Raw genomic sequence first — 24089 nt, 5'->3', positions numbered from 1 at the left:
TAAGATCATGCCATCCAGTCCCATCACTTTCATGGCAAATAGATGGGGAAACAATGATAGACTTTATTCTTTTGGTCTCCAAAGTCACTGCAGATGGTGACTGCAGCCATGAAATTAAAAGATGCTTGCTCCTTGGAAGAAAACCTATGACCAACCTAGACAGCATATTAAAAAGCAGAGACATTACTTTGCCAACAGAGTTGTCAAAGCTGTGGTTTTTCTGGTCAAAACTATGGTTTTTCTGGTAGTCAGGTACGGATGTGAGAGTTGGATTATAAAGAAAGCTGAGCACTGAAGATTGATGCTTTTGAACTGTGGTGTTGGAGAAGACTCTTGAGAGTCCCTTGGACAAGAAGGAGATCCAACCAGTCCATCCTAAAGGAAATCAGTCCTGAATATTCACTGGAAGGACTGATGCTGAAACTGAAACTCCAATACTTTGGCTACCTGATGCAAAGAACTGACTCACTGGAAAAGACCCTGATGCTGGGAAAGATTGAAGGCGGGAGGAGAAGGGCACAACAGAGGATGAGACGGTTGGATGGCATCACTGACTCGATGGACATGAGTTTGAGCAAGCTCCAGGAGCTGACGATGGAAAGGGAAGCCTGGCATGCTGCAGTCCATGGGGTCTCAACGAGTCAGACACGACTGAGCAACTGAACTGAACTGGACTTTATCAACTCCATCAAGCACCCCAAGGCTATGCCTTGTCCTTGTCATGGGGGAGCTGCCCCTTACCGGCTTCCCTCCTACGTTCTCTAGATGCAGTTCCAATGCATCTCTAATTCTGTGATGAGTTAAGAGCAGCTTGATTTAGGACCAGAGCATACTGTGATCCTCCTTTTCATGAAATCACATGCTAATATTCCAAATTTGAAACTTGAAAGACAATCAATTCTAAATGAAATATGCAAATCATCTTTTTGATGATCTTAGACATAAAGAACAGTCCCTTGGACTGCAAGATCAAATGAGTCAATTCTAAAGGAAATCAGTCCTGAATATTCATTGAAAGGACTGATGCTGAAGCTAAAGCTCCAGTACTTTGGCCACCTGATGCAAAGAGCCAACTCATTAGAAAAGACCCTGATGCTGGGAAAGATTGAAGGCAGGAGGAGTAGGGGGCGACAGAGGGCAAGATGGTTGAATGGCATCACCAACTCAATGGACAGAAGTTTGAGGAAGCCTCAGGAGATAGTGAAGGACAGGGAAGCCTGGCATGCTGCAGTTCATGGGGTGGCAAAGAGTCGGACATGATTGAGCAACTGACATAAACAGGACATAAACAAAACAGGACATAAACAAAAATCATGAAACCTTTTTACAAACTTTTATACGAAGTAGCCCTTTAAAGTTAATTTTAGTATATTCAACAAATAATTAAATATCTATGTTCAGGGCACAATTATAGAAGGAATGGCCAAAGGAGGAATTTTAGGAGATTCAGATTATCATGAGCTATGCCACTTATTAACCTGGTCACTTAACATCTGAGGATAAGCTAATTAAATATTGATAATGGCTGCAGAAGGATCCAGATACTCATACAATAATCTTCCTTCCATTCTAGATTAAAAGGTCTGGGGAAGAGGTGGGGGATTATTCTGTTCAGGGACAATGGCATCCTAAGTAACTCCCAGGGATGTACATGTAAACATCAGAACAGGATGAGAACTTTATAATAATCATTATGGCTTCAATCAACTAGTTTCAAGAAAAGCAAAGAATGCAGCCAAATGACATAATCAGATTTAGTCATTTTACCTGGACTTTATCAACTCCATCAAGCACCCCAAAAAGTATTTGGAGCAACATTAGTTGATGCTATCTCAAATAATCAGCTCTTTGATTTGTAAACAGGATGTGGCTTAATGATCAAAACAGAGAACTAGGTTCATTCAAGTATCTACAGCCTAAAATAACCCTGTTCAACAAGTTTAACAACATGTAACACATATCCTCCAGTTGGCATAAACACCTGTCAGTTACAAGTACTAAATACTTCCACAAACCATTTAGCAATTAATGGACTACAGCTAAGCCTTGGAGGCAAGTTCAGAGTAGAGTTGAAACTCAACACCAGACTTGTTTTTTAGAAAACCTGGAAGTATGAACTTCACTGAATTCGAGGAGCGGATCAAAACCAGAAGTTGTACTGCGTTAAGGAAGCACTGGGGACTTCACTAGCAGTCCAGTGGTTAAGACTCTGCACTCCCAATGCACAGGGCATGAGTTTGATCTTTGGTGGAGGAGCTAGCCTACAAGGACACTGGTAGCTTTAGCTAAGTTTTAACTTGCATATGGGGCTTTCCGGGTGGCTCAGTGATAAAGAATCCACCTGCCAAGCAGGAGATGTGGGTTTGATCCTTGGGTGGCGAAGATCCCCTGGAGAAGGGAATAGGTAACCCTCTCCAGTATTCCTGCCTGGGAAATCCTAAGGGCAGAGAAGCCTGGTGGGCTACAGTCCATGGGGTCGCAAAAGAGTTGGACACGACTTAAGAGACTCAACAACAACTTGCATATGTTGTTTTCTTCAATCCCATTGGGAAATATACTATGGTTTGGGCTTTGTTGATGTTGTTCTCCTCCATAGATTCTTCCTTGTTTTTGCAGAAATAGGATTATGGCTTATGGCTCAAGTCATCTGAAAGCCTCTCCAGGAAACTGTGCTCCAAAGGGAAGACTCCACAGAAAGAACATCAGAGAAGGAAATTTCTTGTCTCTTCTTTGGTAATGTTTGTCCAAAACAGTTTTCATTATCTCCCACTAGATAAAACCCCACAAGCACAATTTTCAGTAACCGCCTTAAAGAAAAATTGCCAGCCTGTGCTATTTCATATGAAGCCCATATCAAAAGCACTCCTGACTCTTCATTTCGACTCCACACCCTCCTCAATCTCACTGGTCCCCAGTCCCCCACCTCATTACACACACCAGCCCAGCACTGTGGTTTTAACTGTAAGCCTCTGTGCCTCTGCTCAAACCTTCCTTCCTTCCTGGAATACCCTCCTTTCAGTCCTGGCCAATTATATCCACCACCTCACTTTAAGTGGCTGCTTAAAACTCATTTCCTTATGGAAGTGGTCAGTGTTTTTCCTCTCACGGTTTAAACATTTCCCTAATAGGGGTCAGATAGTTTTATGTAATTTTGCACAGGTCAGTATATCTCTCACATCTAGTCTTACCAGTGGCGGGTGTTAGCTCTGGCCTCTCCCCAGCCCTGATCACAACCTCACTAGGACCCAGACAATGGAACACGCTCAGAGGGATCACCTTAGATGTCTACTGGCACAGTATTTTTAGGAATTTCCTAATCTGATTGAACTGTAGTCCTAAAGCAGACATTATTGATGAAATATATAGCGGGAGGACAGGATTACAGAAAAGTTCTGGCCAGTCAACTTAGTGAAGAAGTGAATGGAAGTGGGGGACCAACTCTTGGGGAGGCTGAGAGGACAGCTGGAGAAAAGGGGCAGGTGGAAGTGGAGGCTAGAGGACTGGGACAGACTATGGGGGGTGGGCAAAAGGCAGAGGAAGGGCGTTTCAGGAGGTTTGGGGGAGTTGTCCCCAGGCAGGGCCTTTCAGAGCCCGGGAACGAGACTGGGCAGGTCCGACTCACCTATGGGGTGGGAAAAACGGAAAGCCACGGAACCGAAGAGCAGGTCACGGTAGCGTTGGAAGGCCTCGTCTAGGACGGAGCAGCCCACCTGCGCGGCCGAACTGAGATGGTACTGGAATTGGAAGCTGTGCGGGAAGATGGTGTACCGCAGCTCAGAGGTCTGAATGTACTGGGGCCATGGCCACAGGGCCGTCGCCCGCCCAGCGAACGCTGCCGCCAGCAGCAGCGAAAACCTGAGCGTGGAGCCCGCCATGGCCCGCCGGTCGGCTTCCCTTCCCCCAGCCGGCCGGGCCACGTGACGGCCTGGTCAGGTTGGGCGGCACCCGCGTGACAATCGGCGGGTCACGTGACCCGCGACAGCTCCTCACCGGTGATCCGAGAGTACTGACTCCCAGTCCCTCCAGTCCCAGAGTGAACCCGAAGCTCCCGCGGCCCGCGGTGGATGGTGCAGGGCATCGGCGATGGTTCACGTGCAGGCGGTTCCCGGGGCTGGTGGAGCAGTCGCTAATGCACCTCCGCAGTTGCCAGGCCTGCGATCGCAGGATAAGCGCACCAGAGGATAGAAGCCCCAGGTGGGGAGGCCGAGTGGGCGAGCGAGAAAGGAAAGTCTCCCGAGCCGTGAACGCGGAATAAAAGGTCGCCAGGCCTCCTGGGAGGTAACGGACGTCCCAGGCCCAGGAAACTTCAGAAGCAAAAAAATGAAGACTTAAAACCACAGGCCTTGTGTGATGGGAAGTTCTGTGCGGCAGAAAGGGGGTGGAATTAGGTAGTCAGAATGGCTCAGCTAGAGAGTGCATCACAAGATTACAAAAATGGGAACTACTTATGACTGGGGAAAAGATGTGTACTTTCAGAGCAAGCTTGAGGCGACCTGTTTCCTGGCTCTGGAGTGGGTTCTTCTTTAGTGGTTAATAATCTCTCAGTAACTGCCCCCACATCCCCTCCTCACAGACCAATATGCCACAGACAGGGTAGGTCCTGTTCTTACTGCAAGTGATAAGACATTGCTTGTACTTTGGTTGCAAACTGGAGAACACCCAGAAATAAGACAGTTCTTATACCCAGAGAGAAATTCTGCAGGGGTTTACATAGAAAGTCTGAGAATCAGGACTTAGTACAGTAGGAAATTGAAAATCAGCCCAAAGATTTGCATTTTAGAAATCTCATGTTGAGTGGTTGGATGGATAAGAAACCAGTGAGGGAGGCTTCTTCTTTTTTTTTGGAGCTGGAAGATAATGAGAGCTTTAATTCCTGCAGTGGGAAAGGAAGAGAGCTATAGATCCAGGAAATCGTGGGTTTCTGGAAGCAGAGAGGTTAAGGGGCTTGAAGGCTGACCAGTGAGAGCACAGATATTTATTGAGTCAAGGACCCTGTCTTCTTTGTTTACCACTGTATTATCAGAGCACAGTTGAATCCCTCACTGCAAAAGGAGATAAAAATAGTGCTGTCGTGACGCATTATTTGGCTAGTAGGTAATTTTTTAATCATAAAATTGCATTTTAGAATTAGAAAAAGTGGTAAGATCAGGAAAATGAACTTTTAAAAATAAAAGTCTGTTAAAAATCATGATCACTTATATCTAGGCTTTAGGTACCTGTGAAAGTGAAAGTTGCTCAGTCCTGTCCGACTCTTTGCAACCCCATGGACTATACAGTCCATGTAATTCTCCAGGCCAGAATACTGGAATGGGTAGCCTTTCCCTTCTCCAGGTATTTAGCAGTTATATATACATAGCTCATGGGCTTCCCTGTTAGCTCAGTGTTAAAAAAATTCTGCCTGCAATGCAGGAGACCCACGTTCTATCCCTGAGATGGATAGCTCTCCTGGAGGAGGGCATGGCAACCCACTCCAGTACTCTTGCCTGGAGAATCCCATGGACAGAGGAGCCTGGAGAGCTACAGTCCATAGGGCCGCACAGAGTCAGACATGACTGAAGTGACTAAGCAGCAGCAGCATACACACCTTATGTTGGGAAATCAAATAAGGAAATATTGTCTCTCACTTTTTTTAACTTTCCAGGATTCATCAAGAAATTCCTCTTAGAAGGTCAGTTATGCTATTTAATAGAACAGAGCTTGTAGCAAAGGGAGTAGACATTAGATCTCTCGGTTTCAGATCCTAATATTGCATATTTACACTAATTTCTGTATTCCTTAAACCTAAATTTTCATCGTCACTAACAGATGCCTGAGTACTTCACCAGTTAGGAGAGACATGACCCAATTACTTAGGGAGGAGATCCGAGAACCATTGTCAGAAGAGCCAAGTTCATAATCAGGTAGCTGTCCCACAGGATCAATAATTTTTTTTTCAGGATCAATAATTTGGGGAGAGTTCAAAGCAAGTTAAAGGTGAGAGCAAGAGGTCAAAGTGGGGTTTCAGGACTGGGCAAGTGCCATAACTCCCCTTTCTGTGATACTCCGCTTATCTCAGGAGAGAGAAGTAATTTACATAAAAGAGCCACAAAATGAAGAAGCTAGACCCAGATAAGGAGACTATAAAAATTACTAATGAAAATACTTAGAGATTATTGTTGAGAGAAATTCCAAACATATTCCAATTACCCCCTCTCTGACCAGTATATCAGACAATCAGAAAAGTAACAGACAATCATTAAAATTTTTAAAAACTCATCAGAGTCCAATTAAATGTTCAGAGCCTAGCAGTAATAGTAGCAAAAATTAAAATTAATGGTTATTTAACATTATAAACTGTTCAGTTTTGTATATATACTACATTGCCATCAATTTTGACAGTGTGTACATGTCCATCCCAAACTCCCTAACTATCCCTTATATGAATAACAAAAACAATGACACAGATATGTATTATATATATGATTGTTTTCTCTATTTTTCTTTTTATTAAAGACAACTTAAATAAAATATGATTTAACTTCCATATCTATGAAAGTGAAAGTTTCTCAGTCGTGTCAGACTCTTTTCCACCCCATGGACTATACAGTCCATGGAATTCTCTAGACTAGGATACTGGAGTGGGTAGCTATTCCCTTCTCCAAAGGATCTTCCCAACCCAGGGCTTGAACCAAGGTCGCCTGCATTGCAGGCAGATTCTTTACCAGCTAAGCCACAATATCTATAGCATCTAATAAAATTAGTTTATCTATCAGAAAAAGAATTCACTGTCAGACAATGTATCCAGATTTTTCGCTCATAAAGTGGAGTCATTAGTGTAGAAGGAGAGCGGTGGGAATGACTAATTTTGCCTGAGGAAGTCTTTCCAAGAGGAAATGATTTGAGCTGGCTTCCAAAACATGAGTTGGCAGGGAAGGAGCACAGGCAAAGCACAGAGGTGTGGAAGAAGATAGCATATTGAGCATAGGGTTTATGGGGATAGCTAAGGAGAAATGTGCCATGATGATCACACTTCTACCATATTCCCTTCTCCCTCAATTCCTTTCCCACCTCCCACTCCCACCACCTACTTGAAGGTCTAAACTTACATTTTATCACCCTGTCAATCTCTGACTTCTCCAACTTGGGTAAGATTTCATAGCCCTCTAAATTTTTCTCCATCAGAGCACTTATCTCAGTATCGTAATTGCCTGTCCATTTGTCTGACTTCTCCACTAGTGTGAAAGTTCCTTAAGCGCCAGTTCTGTATTTACTGCTATATTCCTAGCCCTGGGCACATCTCCTGGGAGCTCATCTTCAAAGACCGGGGAGATCCCAGCCTGCCCTACCTGCTGATTCTTTGTGGGTGACAGGTAGAAGGGGAGGGACATCCAGAGAGGATACCTGGAAGGGACAGTAAGACTCTGGGAGAGTTTAGCAAAATAGTAAAGAACCTGCCTGCCAGTGCACGAGATCTAAGAGACGCAGGTTTGATCCCTAGGTTGGGAAGACCCCCTGGAGAAGGAAATGGCTACCCGCTCCAGTATTCTTGCCGGCAGAATCGCATAAACAGAGGAACCTGGCAGGCTACAGTCCACAGGATTGCAAAGAGTCAGACATGACTGAAGCAAGTTAGCATAGCACACAGTATAATAGCGCATAAAGAGAAATACTGAAAAAAAAAATTAAAAAAGACAAATACTGACAAAAATTACTTTAGAAAAAATAGGTTGAAGCTGAGTGATAAAGTAAGGGAAGGAGGAAATTCTTGATCAAGATTCTGTGTACTAGATAAATTGTGCCTTATTATCTCTCACACCAGCTGTGCGAAATTATCATCCATATTTTACAGGTGAGGAAACAGGCTCTGAGAATTAAAATAATTTGACCAAGGTCCCATAGATAGTTGTCAGAACCAGTATTTGAACCCAAGTCTTCTATGCCAAAATCTATTGCTTTTATGTCTGTCATACTTACTTGAAAGCTAGGCTAAAGATTGTATTGAGATTTTATTCTTAAGTCTGTGGGAAGCTAGTGAAATGTCTTAGCTGAAGAGTGATGAGACCAGAGTTGAAATTTGCTCAGGTCAGTTTGTTAACATATGTAGGAGGAATTGAATGGGGAAAGTCGAGTGCAGGTAGATTAGGTCTGGGGTTGTTGACTCAGAGCTCTCTAAATAACTGACCATTCTCATGTGCTGTGAGGCTCAGAAAATGCAGACCCAGATTCACCTGGGAAGGATGAATCTTCATTTTTCTTTTCCCACGTTGACTAGCCAGACCAATAAGACTTAAGCTTTGTTTGGTTTGTCAACATTTACAGAAGTGGAGATGGCCAAAATTGGCTATGCTCTGTGACTCTCTCTGCGCCCATTGCAGTTCATATGGAAGCATCACTACCTCTAATGTACCCTGTTACCTCCAGCTTCTCCAGTGCTATGTCCAGAACTAAAGTATGCTATCCAGTTCCCCACTACTAAACATTACACTGTTCCTTGAGGTTACTAAAAGTATTCTGTGTCAAGTTTTTCTTCTTTTTGAGCCTTATCCCCTCTACTCTCTTATTTAGTCATATAACTGTTCCAGTTATTTTTTCAGGCTTCTTGTTGTTTAGTCACTAAGTCGTGTCCAACTCTTTGCGACCCCATGGACTGTAGCCCGCCAGGCTCCTCTGTCCATGGAATTTCCCAGGCATTATACTGGAGTGTGTTGCCATTTCCTCCTCCGGGGGATCTTCCTGACCCAGAGATCGAACCCAAGTCTCCTGCATTGGCAGGCGAATTCTTTACCACTGAGTCACCTGGGAAGCAACCCCTTTTCAGGCTTACCCCCTCATTCTTTTTGTTTAACATTTTTCTTTTTTTAAATAAATATTATTTATTTGGCTCTGCCACATCTTGGTTGTGGCATGTGGGATCTTTGATCTTCATTGCAGCATGCAGGATCTTTAGTTGTGACATGTAGGATCTAGTTCCTCTACCAGGGATTGAATCCAGGCCCCTTGCATTGGAGCACGGAGTCTTAAGCACAGGACCACCAGGAAATCCCACCCCCCAACTAATTGTTAACAACTTTTACCAACTCTAGACATACATTTCTTACAATAATTGGCCTTGTCCTGTCTCTCTCCAGTCCTGGCCTACACACAGATTTTTTTTTAATTGCCTGGATATTTACATGGGAGTTTTTCTTTCATTTTGGAAAAACTAAAGCCCTGAGGGAACTTTCAACAGATCTGAGCAGGAGTGACGGTGGGGAAGAGGGATATGGGTCAAATGCAGTGATGTTTCAAATACAAAGTGACCGAACTCAGCCGCTAACTGGGGGAAACGGGCATGGGGACAAGTGAAAAAGGAGAGAAAAAGGTGCACCAGTCTGGTTCCCCGAGGGAATGATGGGGCCACTGAATGAATACAAAATGAAGCGCCAGTTTTGGAAAAAAGATGATGAACTCTGAAACATGCTGCACTGGAGGAGACAGAAGGACAGCAGAGCTAAAATGTCTAGAAGGGCCAAGGAAATACAGGCTGGGAGCTCCAAAGAGAGCTCTGGGAATCATCTGCTCAAAGATAATCGTTGAGATCATAAAATAGTCAAGAGAAAATGGGAAAATGGAAGATTAAAAAATAGGGAAAAAGAAGACTCTGGTAAGAGAAGTGCGTGAGGGATAAAAGGAACATAAAAGAGGGGATATAGCGGTTAGCAGAGTAGACTGAGATCAGGGATGTAGATGAGGGTAAGGGCTTACCTGAGAATTTCTTTTTAGTTGCTTTAAATTTTTATTGATTTATTTTTAGCTGTGCTGGGTCTTTGTTGCTGCAGGGGCTTTTCTCTCGCTGCAGAGAGCAGGGGCTGTGGTTTATTTGGTGGTGCTTGGGCTGCTCATTGCAGGGGCTTTTCTTGTTGCGGAGCACGGGCTCTGGGGCACAGACTTCAGTAGCTGTGCCAAGTAAGTTCTAGAGCAAGTTCAATAGTTGTGGGGCACAGGTTTAGCTGCTCTGTGGCATGTGGAATCTTCCCAGATCAAGGATCGAGCCTGCATCTCCTGCATTGCCTGGTGGATTCTTTACCACTGATCCCACCAGGGACGCTTACCACCTAAGTTTAAAATACAAATGTGTCATAAGAAGCCCTCACAGTCAAAATATGTTGATTTTATCTCCATGACATGCCTTTTGCTTTCAAGGAATATAGGGACTCATGTTGTTTCAGGGGGAAGGAGGTCTAACAACCCAGATAAGAAGAAAAACCAGACTTCAGAAAGAGCAGAAATCAAGGGCCTGACTACACTCCCATCTCCCTCTCCTTTACGACTTCTGTTCTCTCAGTATCGACTCCGCTGGTCAGTTTTCTCTTCGCTTGTCAAGTTACTTGAACTTCTTTATAATCTCTGTTCCCCTGTGACTTGACATTTATTGCACAACACCCAAAATTTTCCATGACTTTCCAGCTCGAGAATCCTCTCATTCTCCTATCTATGCCTCTGGAGATCCCACTATTTCCTAAAGCTCTGTGCAAATCAAGATTTTTTTTCATTGTTCTTTCTTTTCTTGCCTTGCTGTGCAGCTTGCAGGATCTTAGCTCCCTGATGAGGGATGGAACCCAGGGCCCGGGCAGTGAGAGCACCCAGTCCTAATCACCGGATCACCAGGGAAGTCCCAAATCAAGATTCTTCTGATCGCCCTGGAAGAATAGTGTGCATGTTTCATAATCTAACCAGTTACCTACAGTGCACACCTAAGATGCTTCCAACTGTTCTCAGTTACAGGCAGTGCCACATGACATTTGCACACCGTACCCTCTACAATTTTTAGAGGGTACTGGTTGCCGAGCTAGTGTGTTTTCGTCCTTTCTCACCATCAATACCTTGCTTTTCATTTGGAAATTTGATCCATCAGTTTGGTAGCTTGGATGAGGCTGAGCTAGCCCCGGTTTAAGCCACATAATTAGGGTTACCTCTCCACCCCCTCAGTATAAATACTGAGAAGGGTAGGATAAGAATGTACATTTCCACCGATAATGTGTGAAAATGCTTATTTCATTACTGTCTTCCAACATTAGTATTTACCTTTTCATTGCTACTGTTAATGCCCTGAAATTAATTTTTAGCTCTAGCAAGATGCATGACTTCTACATCATTATAGAAAAAGAAGGTGGGTCATTCTGGAAAAAATAAGGAGATAGGAAGAAGTAACATGAATATATAATTAACCAAAAATACAAAGAATAAACGGATAGAAATAAGCCCAAACTATCTAAACCTATGTAAATAGGTTAAAATGAAAGTGGCTATACAGTCCATGGAATTCTCCAGGCCAGAATACTAGAGTGGGTAACCTTTCCCTTCTCCAGGGGATCTTCCCAACCCAGGGATCAAACCCAGGTCTCCCACACTGCAGGAAGATTCTTTACCAGCTGAGACACCAGGGAAGCCCAAGAATATAGGAGTTGGTGGCCTATCCCTTCTCCAGCAGAACTTCCTGACCCAGAAACTGAATCAGGGTCTCCTGCATTGCAGGCAGATTCTTTAAATCCCCCCATTAAAGGACAAAGACTCTCAAATTGAGCAAAAAGAAAAAAGAAAAAAGCCCAAATGTTACTGTTAAGAGACACCTTATTTTGTTTATTTTTTGGTGCCTGGACAGGGACTTGAACCCTGGACCCTCAGATTAAAAGTCTGATGCTCTACCAGCTGAGCTACCCAGGCTGTTAAGAAACATTGTAGATGAAGTCAAGATGATGACACTGAAAGAATGGTCAGAGATATACCAGAAGAATGCAGACAAAAAAGGGAGCGAGGAAGGCATTTATTAACATGTGAAAAGAACTCAAGACACACACAAAATTGAATAAAGCAAAGATGAATATTTTTAATGATAAAAGGTACAACTCACAAAGAAGATAGACATCAGAAACCATTAGACACCTAACAACAAAGAAACAAATACACCTAAAGCAAAAATTAGAAGAAATATAAGGGAAAAGAAAAAATTACAATCATAGCGAGACATATGAACATTTCTCTGAGATTATTTTATCAAGTGTAGAAAAAATAAGAGCATCTTGAATGATGTCATTAATAATTTAAATATAATAGGTTTAGAATCTTATATCGTACACAAATATATAAAAATTTTGTATCACATATGCTGTTATTAGCTGTCCATAGGACATTTAGAAAAACTGACAAAAATGTAAACATTACAAAAAGTAAAATTCTTTTTTTTCTTACTCAAAAGTTTTCCAACTCATTTTGCAGTGTTTTTTTTTTTTCTTACTCAGAGGTTTCCAACACATTTTATTTTGCAGTGTTTTTTTTTCAAGTAGAATTCTTATAGGATACGTTCTTTGACCATAATATATAAAAATTGAGGAGGAAAAATCTAAACATGTAGATATATTTTTAAAATTTAAATAACTCTCGGGCAAACTATAAAAACAAATATGTGGTGTCCCAAAGACGAAAGAACAAGGTGAACAAGGAGGATCTTGGGATGCAGGAACAGAAAAAAAACAGATCTTTATCGTCCCCCAGGTTGTTAACTATTTAAGAATTTTTAGGCCCTCCTGAGCAGTATAACCTGTGTCCCCTCCTACCCCATACAGGGAGAAGGTATTTGCTTTACTCTTCCCCCACCCAGTATACTATCCCACTCCTTGTACCGAGGCTGTAAAAATGGACCAAGGACCCATGTTCAATGTCGGCTCTCCCAGACTATCTGGAAGCTGGCCCACTGTGCCAGCAGCGACTCTCCCCTCCCCTACTCGAATAAACTTTATTTTCCTTTCATTCTGCCTCGTGTCTAGAATTCTTTTCTAACCCTGGCATGGACCACAGCAAAATACTCCTAGAAGCATATCAGAAGAATAATGTCTCCTGTCCAAACATTTTATTACAGGAATGCAAAACTGGATAAACAATAGAAAATGCATTAAGGCAAAGTTTATATTAAATAGCTTGAAAAAGAAGGACCATATTCTAGAAGTTAAGAAGGAAGTTGAAAAGGCTATTCTAAATTAGACATCTTGATGAAATAAAAATAGAATGGAACTTCTTTAACAAGAAAATGAATGTACATATGAAACAAAAGGCAATAGAGTTTGTTCCGTGAAAGTCAAGAGTAAGATGAGGATGCCACTATCCTTAATAAAATGGACTGGAATGCATGAATTTAACTCAGATGACCATTATATCTACTACTGTGGGCAGGAATCCCTTAGAAGAAATGGAGTACCCATCATGGTCAACAAAAGAATCTGAAACGCAGTACTTGGATGCAATCTCAAAAATGACAGAATGATCTCTGTTCGTTTCCAAGGCAAACCATTCAATACCACAGTAATCCAAGCCTATGCCCCAACCATTAACGCTGAAGAAGCTGAAGTTGAATGGTTCTATGAAGACCTACAAGACCTTTTAGAACTAACACCCAAAAAAGATGTCCTTCTCATTATAGGGGACTGGAATGCGAAAGTAGGAAGTCAGTGGAGAAGGAAATGGCAACCCACTCCAGTATTATTGCCTGGAAAAGTCCATGGACAGAGGAGCCTGGAGCGCTGCAGTCCATGGGGGTACATGACTGAGCATGTGTGCACGAGGGTGGAGGGAGATGGACTGGTAGCAATAAAGTGGTAGAACTAAAAAAAAAAAAAAAAAGTAGGAAGTCAAGAAACACCTGGAGTAACAGGCAAATTTGGCCTTGGAATATGGAATGAAGCAGGGCAGAGGCTAATAGAGTTCTGCCAAGAGAACACACTGGTCATAGCCAAACACCCTCTTCCAACAACACAAGAGAAGACTACATATGGACATCACCGAAATCAGACTGATTATATTCTTTTTTTTTTTCCATTTATTTTTATTAGTTGGAGGCTAATTACTTTACAATATTGTAGTGGTTTTTGTCATACATTGATATGAATCAGCCATAGATTTACACGTATTCCCCATCCCAATCCCCCCTCCCACCTCCCTCTCCACCCGATTCCTCTGGGTCTTCCCAGTGCACCAGGCCTGAACACTTGTCTCATGCATCCAGCCTAGGCTGGTGATCTGTTTCACCCTTGATAATATACATGTTTTGATGCTGTTCTCTCGAAACATCCCACCCTCGCCTTCTCCCACAGAGTCCAAAATTCTGTTCTGTACATCTGTGTCTCTTTTTCTGTTTTGCATATAGGGTTATCGTTACCATCTTTCTAAATTCCATATATATGCGTTAGTATACTGTATTGGTCTTTATCTTTCTGGCTTACTTCACTCTGTATAATGGGCTCCAGTTTCATCCATCTCATTAGAACTGATTCAAATGAATTCTTTTTAACGGCCGAGTAATATTCCATGGTGTATATGTACCACAGCTTTCTTATCCATTTGTCTGCTGATGGGCATCTAGGTTGCTTCCATGTCCTGGCTATTATAAACAGTGCTGCGATGTACATTGGGGTGCACGTGTCTCTTTCAGATCTGGTTTCCTCGGTGTGTATGCCCAGAAGTGGGATTGCTGGGTCATACGGCAGTTCTATTTCCAGTTTTTTAAGAAATCTCCACACTGTTCTCCATAGCGGCTGTACTAGTTTGCATTCCCACCAACAGTGTAAGAGGGTTCCCTTTTCTCCACACCCTCTCCAGCATTTATTGCTTGTAGACTTTTGGATAGCAGCTATCCTGACTGGCATGTAATGGTACCTCATTGTGGACTTGATTTGCATTCTCTGATAATGAATGATGTTGAGCATCTTTTCATGTGTTTGTTAGCCATCTGTATGTCTTCTTTGGAGAAATATCTGTTTAGTTCTTTGGCGCATTTTTTGATTGGGTCATTTATTTTTCTGGAATTGAGCTTCAGGAGTTGCTTGTATATTTTTGAGATTAATCCTTTGTGTGTTGCTTCGTTTGCTATTATTTTCTCTCAATCTGAGGGCTGTCTTTTCACCTTGCTTATAGTTTCCTTTGTTGTGCAAAAGCTTTTAAGTTTCATTAGGTCCCATTTGTTTATTTTTGCTTTTATTTCCAATATCCTGGGGGGTGGGTCATAGAGGATCCTGCTGTGATTTATGTCGGAGAGTGTTTTGCCCATGTTCTCCTCTAGGAGTTTTATAGTTTCTGGTCTTACATTTAGATCTTTAATCCATTTTGAGTTTATTTTTGTGTATGGTGTTAGAAAGTGTTCTAGTTTCATTCTTTTACAAGTGGTTGACCAGTTTTCCCAGCACCACTTGTTAAAGAGGTTGTCTTTTTTCCATCGTATATCCTTGCCTCCTTTGCCAAAGATAAGGTGTCCATAGGTTCATGGATTTATCTCTGGGCTTTCTATTCTGTTCCATTGATCTATATTTCTGTCTTTGTCCCAGTACCATACTGTCTTGATGACTATGGCTTTGTAGTAGAGTCTGAAGTCAGGTTGATTCCTCCAGTTCCATTCTTCTTTCTCAAGATTACTTTGGCTATTCAAGGTTTTTTGTATTTCCATACAAATTGTGAAATTATTTGTTCTAGTTCTGTGAAAAATACCGTTGGTAGCTTGATAGGGATTGCATTGAATCTATAGATTGCTTTGGGTAGTATAGCCATTTTGACAATATTGATTCTTCCAATCCATGAACACGGTATGTTTCTCCATCTGTTTGTGTCCTCTTTGATTTCTTTCATCAGTGTTTTATAGTTTTCTATGTATAGGTCTTTTGTTTCTTTAGGTAGATATACTCCTAAGTATTTTATTCTTTTTGTTGCAATGGTGAATGGTATTGTTTCCTTAATTTCTCTTTCTGTTTTCTCATTGTTAGTATATAGGAATGCAAGGGATTTCTGTGTGTTAATTTTATATCCTGCAACTTTACTATATTCGTTGATTAGCTCTAGTAATTTTCTGGTAGAGTCTTTAGGGTTTTCTATGTAGAGGATCATGTCATTTGCAAACAGCAAGAGTTTTACTTCTTCTTTTCCTATCTGGATTCATTTTACTTCTTTTTCTGCTCTGATTGCTGTGGCCAAAACTTCCAAAACTATGTTGAATAGTAGTGGTGAGAGTGGGCACCCTTGTCTTGTTCCTGATTTCAGGGGAAATGCTTTCAATTTTTCACCATTGAGGGTAATGCTTGCTGTGGGTTTGTCATATATAGCTTTTATTATGTTGAGGTATGTTCCTTCTATTCCTGCTTTCTGGAGAGTTTTAATCATAAAAGGATGTTGAATTTTGTCAAAGGCTTTTTCTGCATCTATTGAGATAATCATATGGTTTTTATCTTTCAATTTGTTAATGTGGTGTATTACATTGATTGATTTGCAGATATTAAAGAATGCTTGCATTCCTGGGATAAAGCCCACTTGGTCATGATGTATGATTTTTTTTAATATGTTGTTGGATTCTGTTTGCTAGAATTTTGTTAAGGATTTTTGCATCTATGTTCATCAGTGATATTGGCCTGTAGTTTTCTTTTTTTGTGGCATCTTTGTCTGGTTTTGGAATTAAGGTGATGGTGGCCTCATAGAATGAGTTTGGAAGTTTACCTTCTTCTGCAATTTTCTGGAAGAGTTTGAGTAAAATAGGTGTTAGCTCTTCTCTAAATTTTTGGTAGAATTCAGCTGTGAAGCCATCTGGTCCTGGACTTTTGTTTCCTGGAAGATTTCTGATTACAGTTTTGATTTCCTTGCTTGTGATGGGTCTGTTAAGATCTTCTATTTCTTTCTGGTTCAGTTTTGGAAAGTTATACTTTTCTAAGAATTTGTCCGTTTCTTCCAAGTTGTCCATTTTATTGGCATAGAGCTGCTGGTAGTACAGACTGATTATATTATTTCCAGCCAAAAATGGAGAAGCTCTATACAGTCAGCAAAAACAAGACCGGGAGCTGACTGTGGCTCAGATCATGAACTACTTATTGCCAAATTCAGACTTAAACTGAAGAAAGTAGGGAAAACCACTAGACCATTCGGGTATGACCTAATCAAATCCCTTTATACAGTGGAAGTGAGAAATAGATTTAAGGGACTAGATCTGATAGACAGAGAGCCTGATGAACAATGGACGGAGGTTCGTGACATTGTACAGGAGACAGGGGTCAAGGCCATCCCCATGGAAAAGAAATGCAAAAAGGCAAAATGGTTGTCTGAGGAGGCCTTACAAACAGCTGTGAAAAGAAGAGAAGTGAAAAGCAAAGGAGAAAAGGAAAGATATTCCCATTTGAATGCAGAGTTCCAAAGAATAGCAAGGAGAGATAAGAAAGCCTTCCTCAGCAATCAATGCAAAGAAATAGAGGAAAACAACAGAATGGGAAAGACTAGCGAGCTCTTCAAGAAAATTAGAGATACCAAGGGAATATTTCACACAAAGATGGGTTCAATAAAGGACAGGAATGGGATGGAACATAACAGAAGCAGAAAATATTAAGAGGTAGCAAGAATACACAGAAGAACTATACAAAAAAGATCTTCATGACCCAGATAATCACAATAGTGTGATCACTCACCTAGAGCCAGACATCCTGGAATGTGAAGTCAAGTGGGCCTTAGAAAGCATCACTACAAACAAAGCTAGTGGATGTGATGGAATTTCAGTTGTTATTTCAAATCCTGAAAGATGATGCTGTGAAAATGCTGCACTCAATATGCCAGCAAATTTGGAAAATTCAGCAGTGGCCACAGGACTGGAAAAGGTCCGTTTTCATTCCAATCCCTAAGAAAGGCAATCCCAAAGAATGCTCAAACTACCGCACAATTGCACTCATATCACACGCTAGTAAAGTAATGCTCAAAATTCTCCAAGCCAGGCTTCAGCAATACGTGAATTGAGAGCTTCCAGATGTTCAAGCTGGTTTTAGAAAAGGCAGAGGAACCAGAGATCAAATTGCCAACATCTGCTGGATCATCGAAAAAGCAAGAGAGTTCCAGAAAAATATCTATTTCTGCTTTATTGACTATGCCAAAGCCTTCGACTGTGTGGATCACCATAAACTGTGGAAAATTCTGAAAGAAATGGGCATACCAGACCACCTGACCTGCCTCTTGAGAAACCTGTATGCAGGTCAGGAAGCAATGGTTAGAACTGGACATGGAGCCACAGACTGGTTCCAAATAAGAAAAGGAGTACATCAAGGTTGTATATTGTCACCCTGCTTATTTAACTTATATGCAGAGTACATCATGAGAAACACTGGGCTGTAGGAAGCACAAGCTAGAATCAAGACTGCCGGGAGAAATATCAATAACCTCAGGTCTGCAGATGACACAACCCTTATGGCAGAAAGTGAAGATGAACTAAAAAGCCTCTTGATGAAAGTCAAAGAGGAGAGTGAAAAAGTTGGCTTAAAGCTTAACATTCAGAAAACTAAGATCATGGCATCTGGTCCCATCACTTTGTGGGAAATAGATGGGGAGAGAGTGGAAACAGTGTCAGACTTTATTTTTGGGGGCTCCAAAATCACTGCAGATGGTGATTGCAGCCATGAAATTAAAAGATGCTTACTCCTTGGAAGGAAAGTTATGACCAACCCAGACAGCATATTAAAAAGCAGAGACATTACTTTGCCAACAAAGGTCCGTCTGGTCAAGGCTATGGTTTTTCCAGTGGTCATGTATGGATGTGAGAGTTGGACTGTGAAGAAAGCTGAGTGCTGAAAAATTGATGCTTTTGAGCTATGATGTTGGAGAAGACTCTTGAGAGTCCCTTGGACTGCAAGGAGATCCAACCATTCCATCCTAAGGGAGATCAATCCTGGGTGTTCATTGGAAGGACTGATGCTAAAGCTGAAACTTCAGTACTTTGGCCACCTCATGCAAAGAGTTGACTCATTGGAAAAGACCCTGATGCTGGGAGGGATTGGGGGCAGGAAGAGAAGGGGATGACAGAGGATGAGATCGTTGGATGGCATCACTGACTCGGTGGACATGGGTTTGAGTAAGCTCCGGGAGTTGGTGAAGGACAGGGAGGCCTGGCGTGCTGCGATTCATGGGGTCGCAAAGAGTCGAACACGACTGATCGACTGAACTGAATAAAACTGTAATCAATGAAATAAGATGCATTTTGTAAAGGAAGAGACAGAATTATCTTTATTTGCAGATGATAGTGATGTCTACTTAGAAAATTTGAGAATTATCCAACGAAACTATTAGAATGAAAATAATTTCAGTCAAGACCCGATAAAAGATAAATATATAGAAAAAGAAATCTTTTATATTTATATGTTAGCAATAACACATTAGGAAATCAAATGGAAAATTTTGGTTCACAAAATCAAGTAGGTTAATATGTGTAAAACACCTAGCACAGTTCCTAGTAGATAAGGTTATATGAATAATCTGTAACAATAAAATATTGATTTTATAGATTCCTAGAGGTGAACTTACCAAGACAAAAGATACATTTTAAAGATTCTTGATTTTAAAAAAGATTCTTGATATATGTATCTAACTTTTTATTAAAGTATAATATGCATGTAGAACTCTGGTAGTCAGTGTCTAGATCAAGAAATAGAACATCTCGAGCACTCCAAAAGTCCTCTGCATGTCCCCTCTTGGTCCCTAGTCATTCTCCTCCCAAGCGTATCTCTTTTTTTAAATTATTCTTTTAATAGAAGATTGATTTTTCTTTTTTAAAATATGTATTTATTTATTTGGCTGCACTGGGTCTTAATTGTGGCATGTGGGATCTTTAATCTTCCTTGAGACTTGCAGGATCTTTAGTTGCAGCAGGATTTTTTTTTTATAGTTTCGGCATTTGAACTCTTAGTTATGGCATGCAGAATCTAGTTCCCTGACCAGGGATCGAATTCGGGGCTCCCTGCATGGCGTCTTAATCACTGGAGTGCCAGCGATGTTCTGCCACAGTATTTCTGACTTCTGACCACACTGATCAGTTTTGCTAGCTTTACACTTTATTTGCGTGGAATCATACCTATGTACCCTTTAAGTCTGGCTTCTTTTGCTCAGCATTACATTTATGAGATTTATTCATATTTCTCATGTGCTTGTAGATTACTCATATTGCTATATAGTATTTCCTTGCATGAGTTTACCACAAGTATCCATTTTTCTACCCAGCTACTAGTACTTTCCAATTGGGGGCTATTACGAAAAGTACTAAAAAAATAAAACAGTACTGCTGGGAGCACATATGACATGTATGATACCTGTCTTTTGGTAGACATGAGGACAATTTCCTTTTGCATACCTGCCCTACCCATGGCTTCCCAGGTGGTGCAGTGGTAAAGAATTTGCCTGCTAATGCAGGAGATGCATGAGATGCAGTTTCAGTCCTGGTCCAGAAGATCCTCTGGGGAAGGAAATGGCAATGCAGAACAGTTTTCTTGCCTGGAAAATTCCATGGACAGAGGAACCTAGCGGGCTACACTACAGTCCATTGGGTTGAAAAGAGTTGGACACAACTGAGTGACTGAGCACACTCACACACTAGATTGAAAAGGAAATGTGCTTATTCACCTCCAGAAGATACTGCCAAGCAGTTTTTCAATGTGACTATACCAATTTACACACCAAGAGACACATATGAGAGTTCAGTTGCTACCCATATTGCTGATGCTTTTTCATTTGAGTCATTCTGATGGAAGCATAGTGTTATTGCATTATGGTTTTAATTTGCATTTTCCTGATGACTAATGAAGTTGAGCTCCTTTTTATATGTTTATTGCCCATTTTGATATATTGCAAAGCATCAATTGCCATTTTCCTAGTAGGTTGCTTTCTTTCCTATTGATTTGTAAGATTTTTTTTTTTTTTCGTCTGCATCAAGTCTTAGTTGTGGCACACAGGATCTTCCTTGTGGTGCATGAACTCTCTAGTTTGGCTTAGTTGCACCTCGGCATGTGGGATCTTAGTTCCCTGACCAGGATTGAACTCTCATCCCCTGCATTGCAAGGTGGATTCTTAAACACTGGACCACCAGGGAAGTCCCTTGAAAGAGTTCTGAATATATATTCTTGCTACAAGCCCTTTGTGAGATATAAGAGTTGCAATATTTTACCCCACTCTGTGGATTGTCTTTTTACTCTCTCAATGGTATCTTCTGGTGAACAGAAGTTCATAATTTCAGTATAATCTATCAAAATTTTTCTTTGTAGTTAACACTTTTTAATGTCTTGTTTTTTCCCAACCAAAATTGTTTTTTCAGTACCATAAACTTATTTTATATCTTTTTCTCTGCGACTAAATACACAATGATAATGAAAGTAATGTGTTTTTCTGTTGTCAAGATGGGTGCGTGCTAAGTCACTTCAGTTGTGTCTGACTATTTGCAACCACATGGACTGTAGCCAGTTTCCTCTGTCCATGGGATTCTCTAGGCCAGAATACTGGAGTGGGTTCCCATTTCCTTCTCCAGGGGATCTTCCCGACCCAGGGATCGAACCCACACCTCTTATGTCTCCTGCACTGCCAGGCAGGTTCTTTACCACTAGCGCCACCTTTGATGCCAAGATGGATAGAATATGTTAAAATCCACCTATTTATTGAATTTCCTTTAAATAGTCCTCCAAAGCATCCTGATAAAAGGCAGGAAGTTTTCACTTTTGCTTTTGTGGAAGGACCCAGAATGCCTTAAGTGCAAGTGTGCCTGGCTAGTAATGACATATATTATGTCTCTCACATTTTTATCATTGGTCCTTCTGTAGAAAGTTCTCTTGTGAAATACCACATGTTGTATTCATCAAACACACGAATATCCAAGGGAAGGAACATCATCCTTCTGCTACTATGATAGTACATTGCTCTTTCTTTGTGTGATGCAAGGACTTACTGCAGTGGCTTCTCTTGTTCCCCAGTATGGGGCTCTAGAGCACACAGGCTAGTTGTGGGATGCGGGCTCAGTCGTAGCGGCTCCTGGGCTCTAGAGCACAATCTCAATAGTGGTGGCATATAGGCTTAATTGCTCCGTGACATGTGGGATCTTCCTGGACCAGGGATCAAACCTGCATTGGCAGGGGGATTCTTCACCGCTGAGCTTTTGAGAAAGCCGATAGTACTTTGCTCTTAGGCATATGACAATACCTTGTGCTTTTCCAGTGTCATTTGCAGCGTGAACTGCACCGAGACTATATACCCAGTATTTCTAGTGTTAAATAAAGAAGAGAGCTGTGTGTGTTTTCATCATAATTTTCCAGTTTCTACATATTATTATATACTTTGTCATCCAATTTTTTTCTTCTTCATCAATGATTTTTAGAAGCCATTTTTGATCAGATTATGTCCTTTGACAGCAGCCTCCCATCCACTTTTCCCTCTCAGTGACCAGTGTGGGGGGCCTGGTTTTCTAACCTTACTGGGGCTATGTGAAGTCAGTCTGGGGCCCAGAAACAGGGCCTGCTTTGCTGGTGCGCAGACCTTCCACAGCTCAATAGCCACAGGCTAATGGGGTGGATTATCACAGTATATATAGTCCACAGTTTTTGTTTTGTTTTGTTTTGCTTTTCAAAACTGCATTCGCATCAGTCCAATTGTTTCCTCAGAGACCGAGTCTTTAACCAGCCTGATCTAGTTCTGCATTGAACTCACTCAATGCAAGAGCAGAGCTCTGGGATTCTGCAGGGAGCAACAGGGAACATAAGCAGCCATCATGATATTGTTTCCACAGCAGCTCCAGGTAGTAGCAGCCTATGCTCAAGCCACTCGCTCCACTGGCCGTGGCCATGCTCCCCTCGGGTCCCATGAGTCTGGAAGGTGGAGGTGGTAGCACACACTGGGGATCCCAAATTGCTGCTGCTCTTTTTATTTTTTTTGGCTGCACCTCGTGGCATCTTGGTTCCTTGACACCCACCCCTTGCATTGGAATCATGGAGTCTTAACCACTGGATCACCAGGCAAGTTCCCCAAACTATTTCTTAAAGTAGGTGAATTGCAATATACACAGTCATTGTTGTTCAGTCACTAAGTTGTGTCTGACTCTTTGCGACTCCATGGGCTGTGGCATGCCAGGCTTCCCTGTCTTTCACTATCCCAGAGTTTGCTCAAACTCATGTCTATTGAGTCAATGATGCCATCCAACCATCTCATCCTCTGTCTCCCCTTTCTCTTCCTGCCCTCAGTCTTTCCCAGCATCAGGGTCTTTTCCAATGAGTCAGCTCTTTGCATCAGGTGGCCAAAGTATTGGAGCTTCAGCTTCAGTCATTAGATGTGAATAAATGCTCGTTTTGTCATATTCATCCCAGGCTTTAGCAAGTTCCCAGCTGGCCTGAACATCTTGCCTTTTGGTAGTACTGAGACTTGAATGGTGCCTGACTTACTCCGTTACTAGCTAGAGAGTTGCGTCATTTACCAAATCAGATACTGTTCACAGAATGCCCACCTTACATCAATAGCATCTCTTTGGTAACGTGCTTCTCCAGGGCTACTTCTGGAGGGGTGAGAGGTTGACACATTCTTTCCATTAACATATGTATGTCATGTCTCAGAATGGCCTGTGCCAAGACTGTGCTTGAGGAATCTTGGAAAGACAGTTTAAAAATAATAATAGATAGTATTTAGCAAGCACTTATTAATTGCTCACTATAGATAGTATATTTATCAGTAATATCAATATCCATCAATGATAATATTTATTGTGCAGTTATTAAGGCACTATGCTCAGAGCTTTGGGTGTGTTATTCCATTTCATCTTCACAGTAATTCTGTGAGGCAGGAAAGCTTTTCATCCCAGTTTTAGAGATGAAGGAACTGACGTTCAGTGAGGTTAAGGAAATTTCCCCAAGGAACTTGGCCTGTAAGTGTTGGAACTAAGTAAATGCCCAAACAGGATAGAAATGCAGGTCTGCCTATTCAAAGCCTATATTAGCTCTCTGGTCATACATGTGTATCTAACAGATGTGCTGTGCAAGCCAGTTTGATGCAGCTGGAAAAGTCTTTCCTATAATTTTTGCAGTAAGGTTAGAATATTCCAGCAATTAAAACTTCACAGTACTGCTCTCCCAAGTCCTCTCACCCTCCCCTTCTCCTTCTGCCTCCACAGTCCATTCTCTACAGCTGTGTCTCTATTCCTGCCCCACACATGGGTTAGCCACTACTGTGGATAAAATAGATAGTGGGAAGCTGCTCTTTAGGAGGGAGCTCAGCTCAGGGCTCTGTGATGACCTACAGGGGTGGGGTGGGAGGTGGGGAGGGAGACTCAAGAG

The 24089-nt window shown here is 41.7% G+C and overlaps 1 protein-coding gene, 1 non-coding gene and 1 pseudogene across 2 annotated transcripts in view; all 3 read right to left on the bottom strand.

Moving 5' to 3' along the window:
- The window catches only part of HEXA (hexosaminidase subunit alpha), a 31117-nt gene extending 27194 nt beyond the window's left edge, over nucleotides 1–3923 (bottom strand). Inside the window, exon 1 of the mRNA XM_043919682.1 lies at nucleotides 3623–3923. Coding sequence (XP_043775617.1) covers nucleotides 3623–3875 — 253 coding nt within the window. The 5' untranslated portion in view covers nucleotides 3876–3923. The remainder of the gene's footprint in view (nucleotides 1–3622) is intronic.
- A 7686-nt stretch (nucleotides 3924–11609) lies between these two features.
- On the bottom strand, nucleotides 11610–11682 carry TRNAK-UUU. The gene has a single exon. It is a non-coding gene; the product is annotated as a tRNA-Lys (tRNA).
- Nucleotides 11683–21132: 9450 nt separating this feature from the next.
- LOC122705854 lies at nucleotides 21133–22558 on the bottom strand (annotated as a pseudogene).
- Between the last annotated feature and the right edge of the window lie 1531 nt (nucleotides 22559–24089).

The sequence above is a fragment of the Cervus elaphus genome, chromosome 12 (assembly GCF_910594005.1).
Source record: "Cervus elaphus chromosome 12, mCerEla1.1, whole genome shotgun sequence".
NCBI lineage: Eukaryota > Metazoa > Chordata > Mammalia > Artiodactyla > Cervidae > Cervus > Cervus elaphus.
The sequence above is the reverse complement of the archived record's forward strand: the minus strand, read 5'-3'. Positions and strand labels throughout refer to the sequence as shown.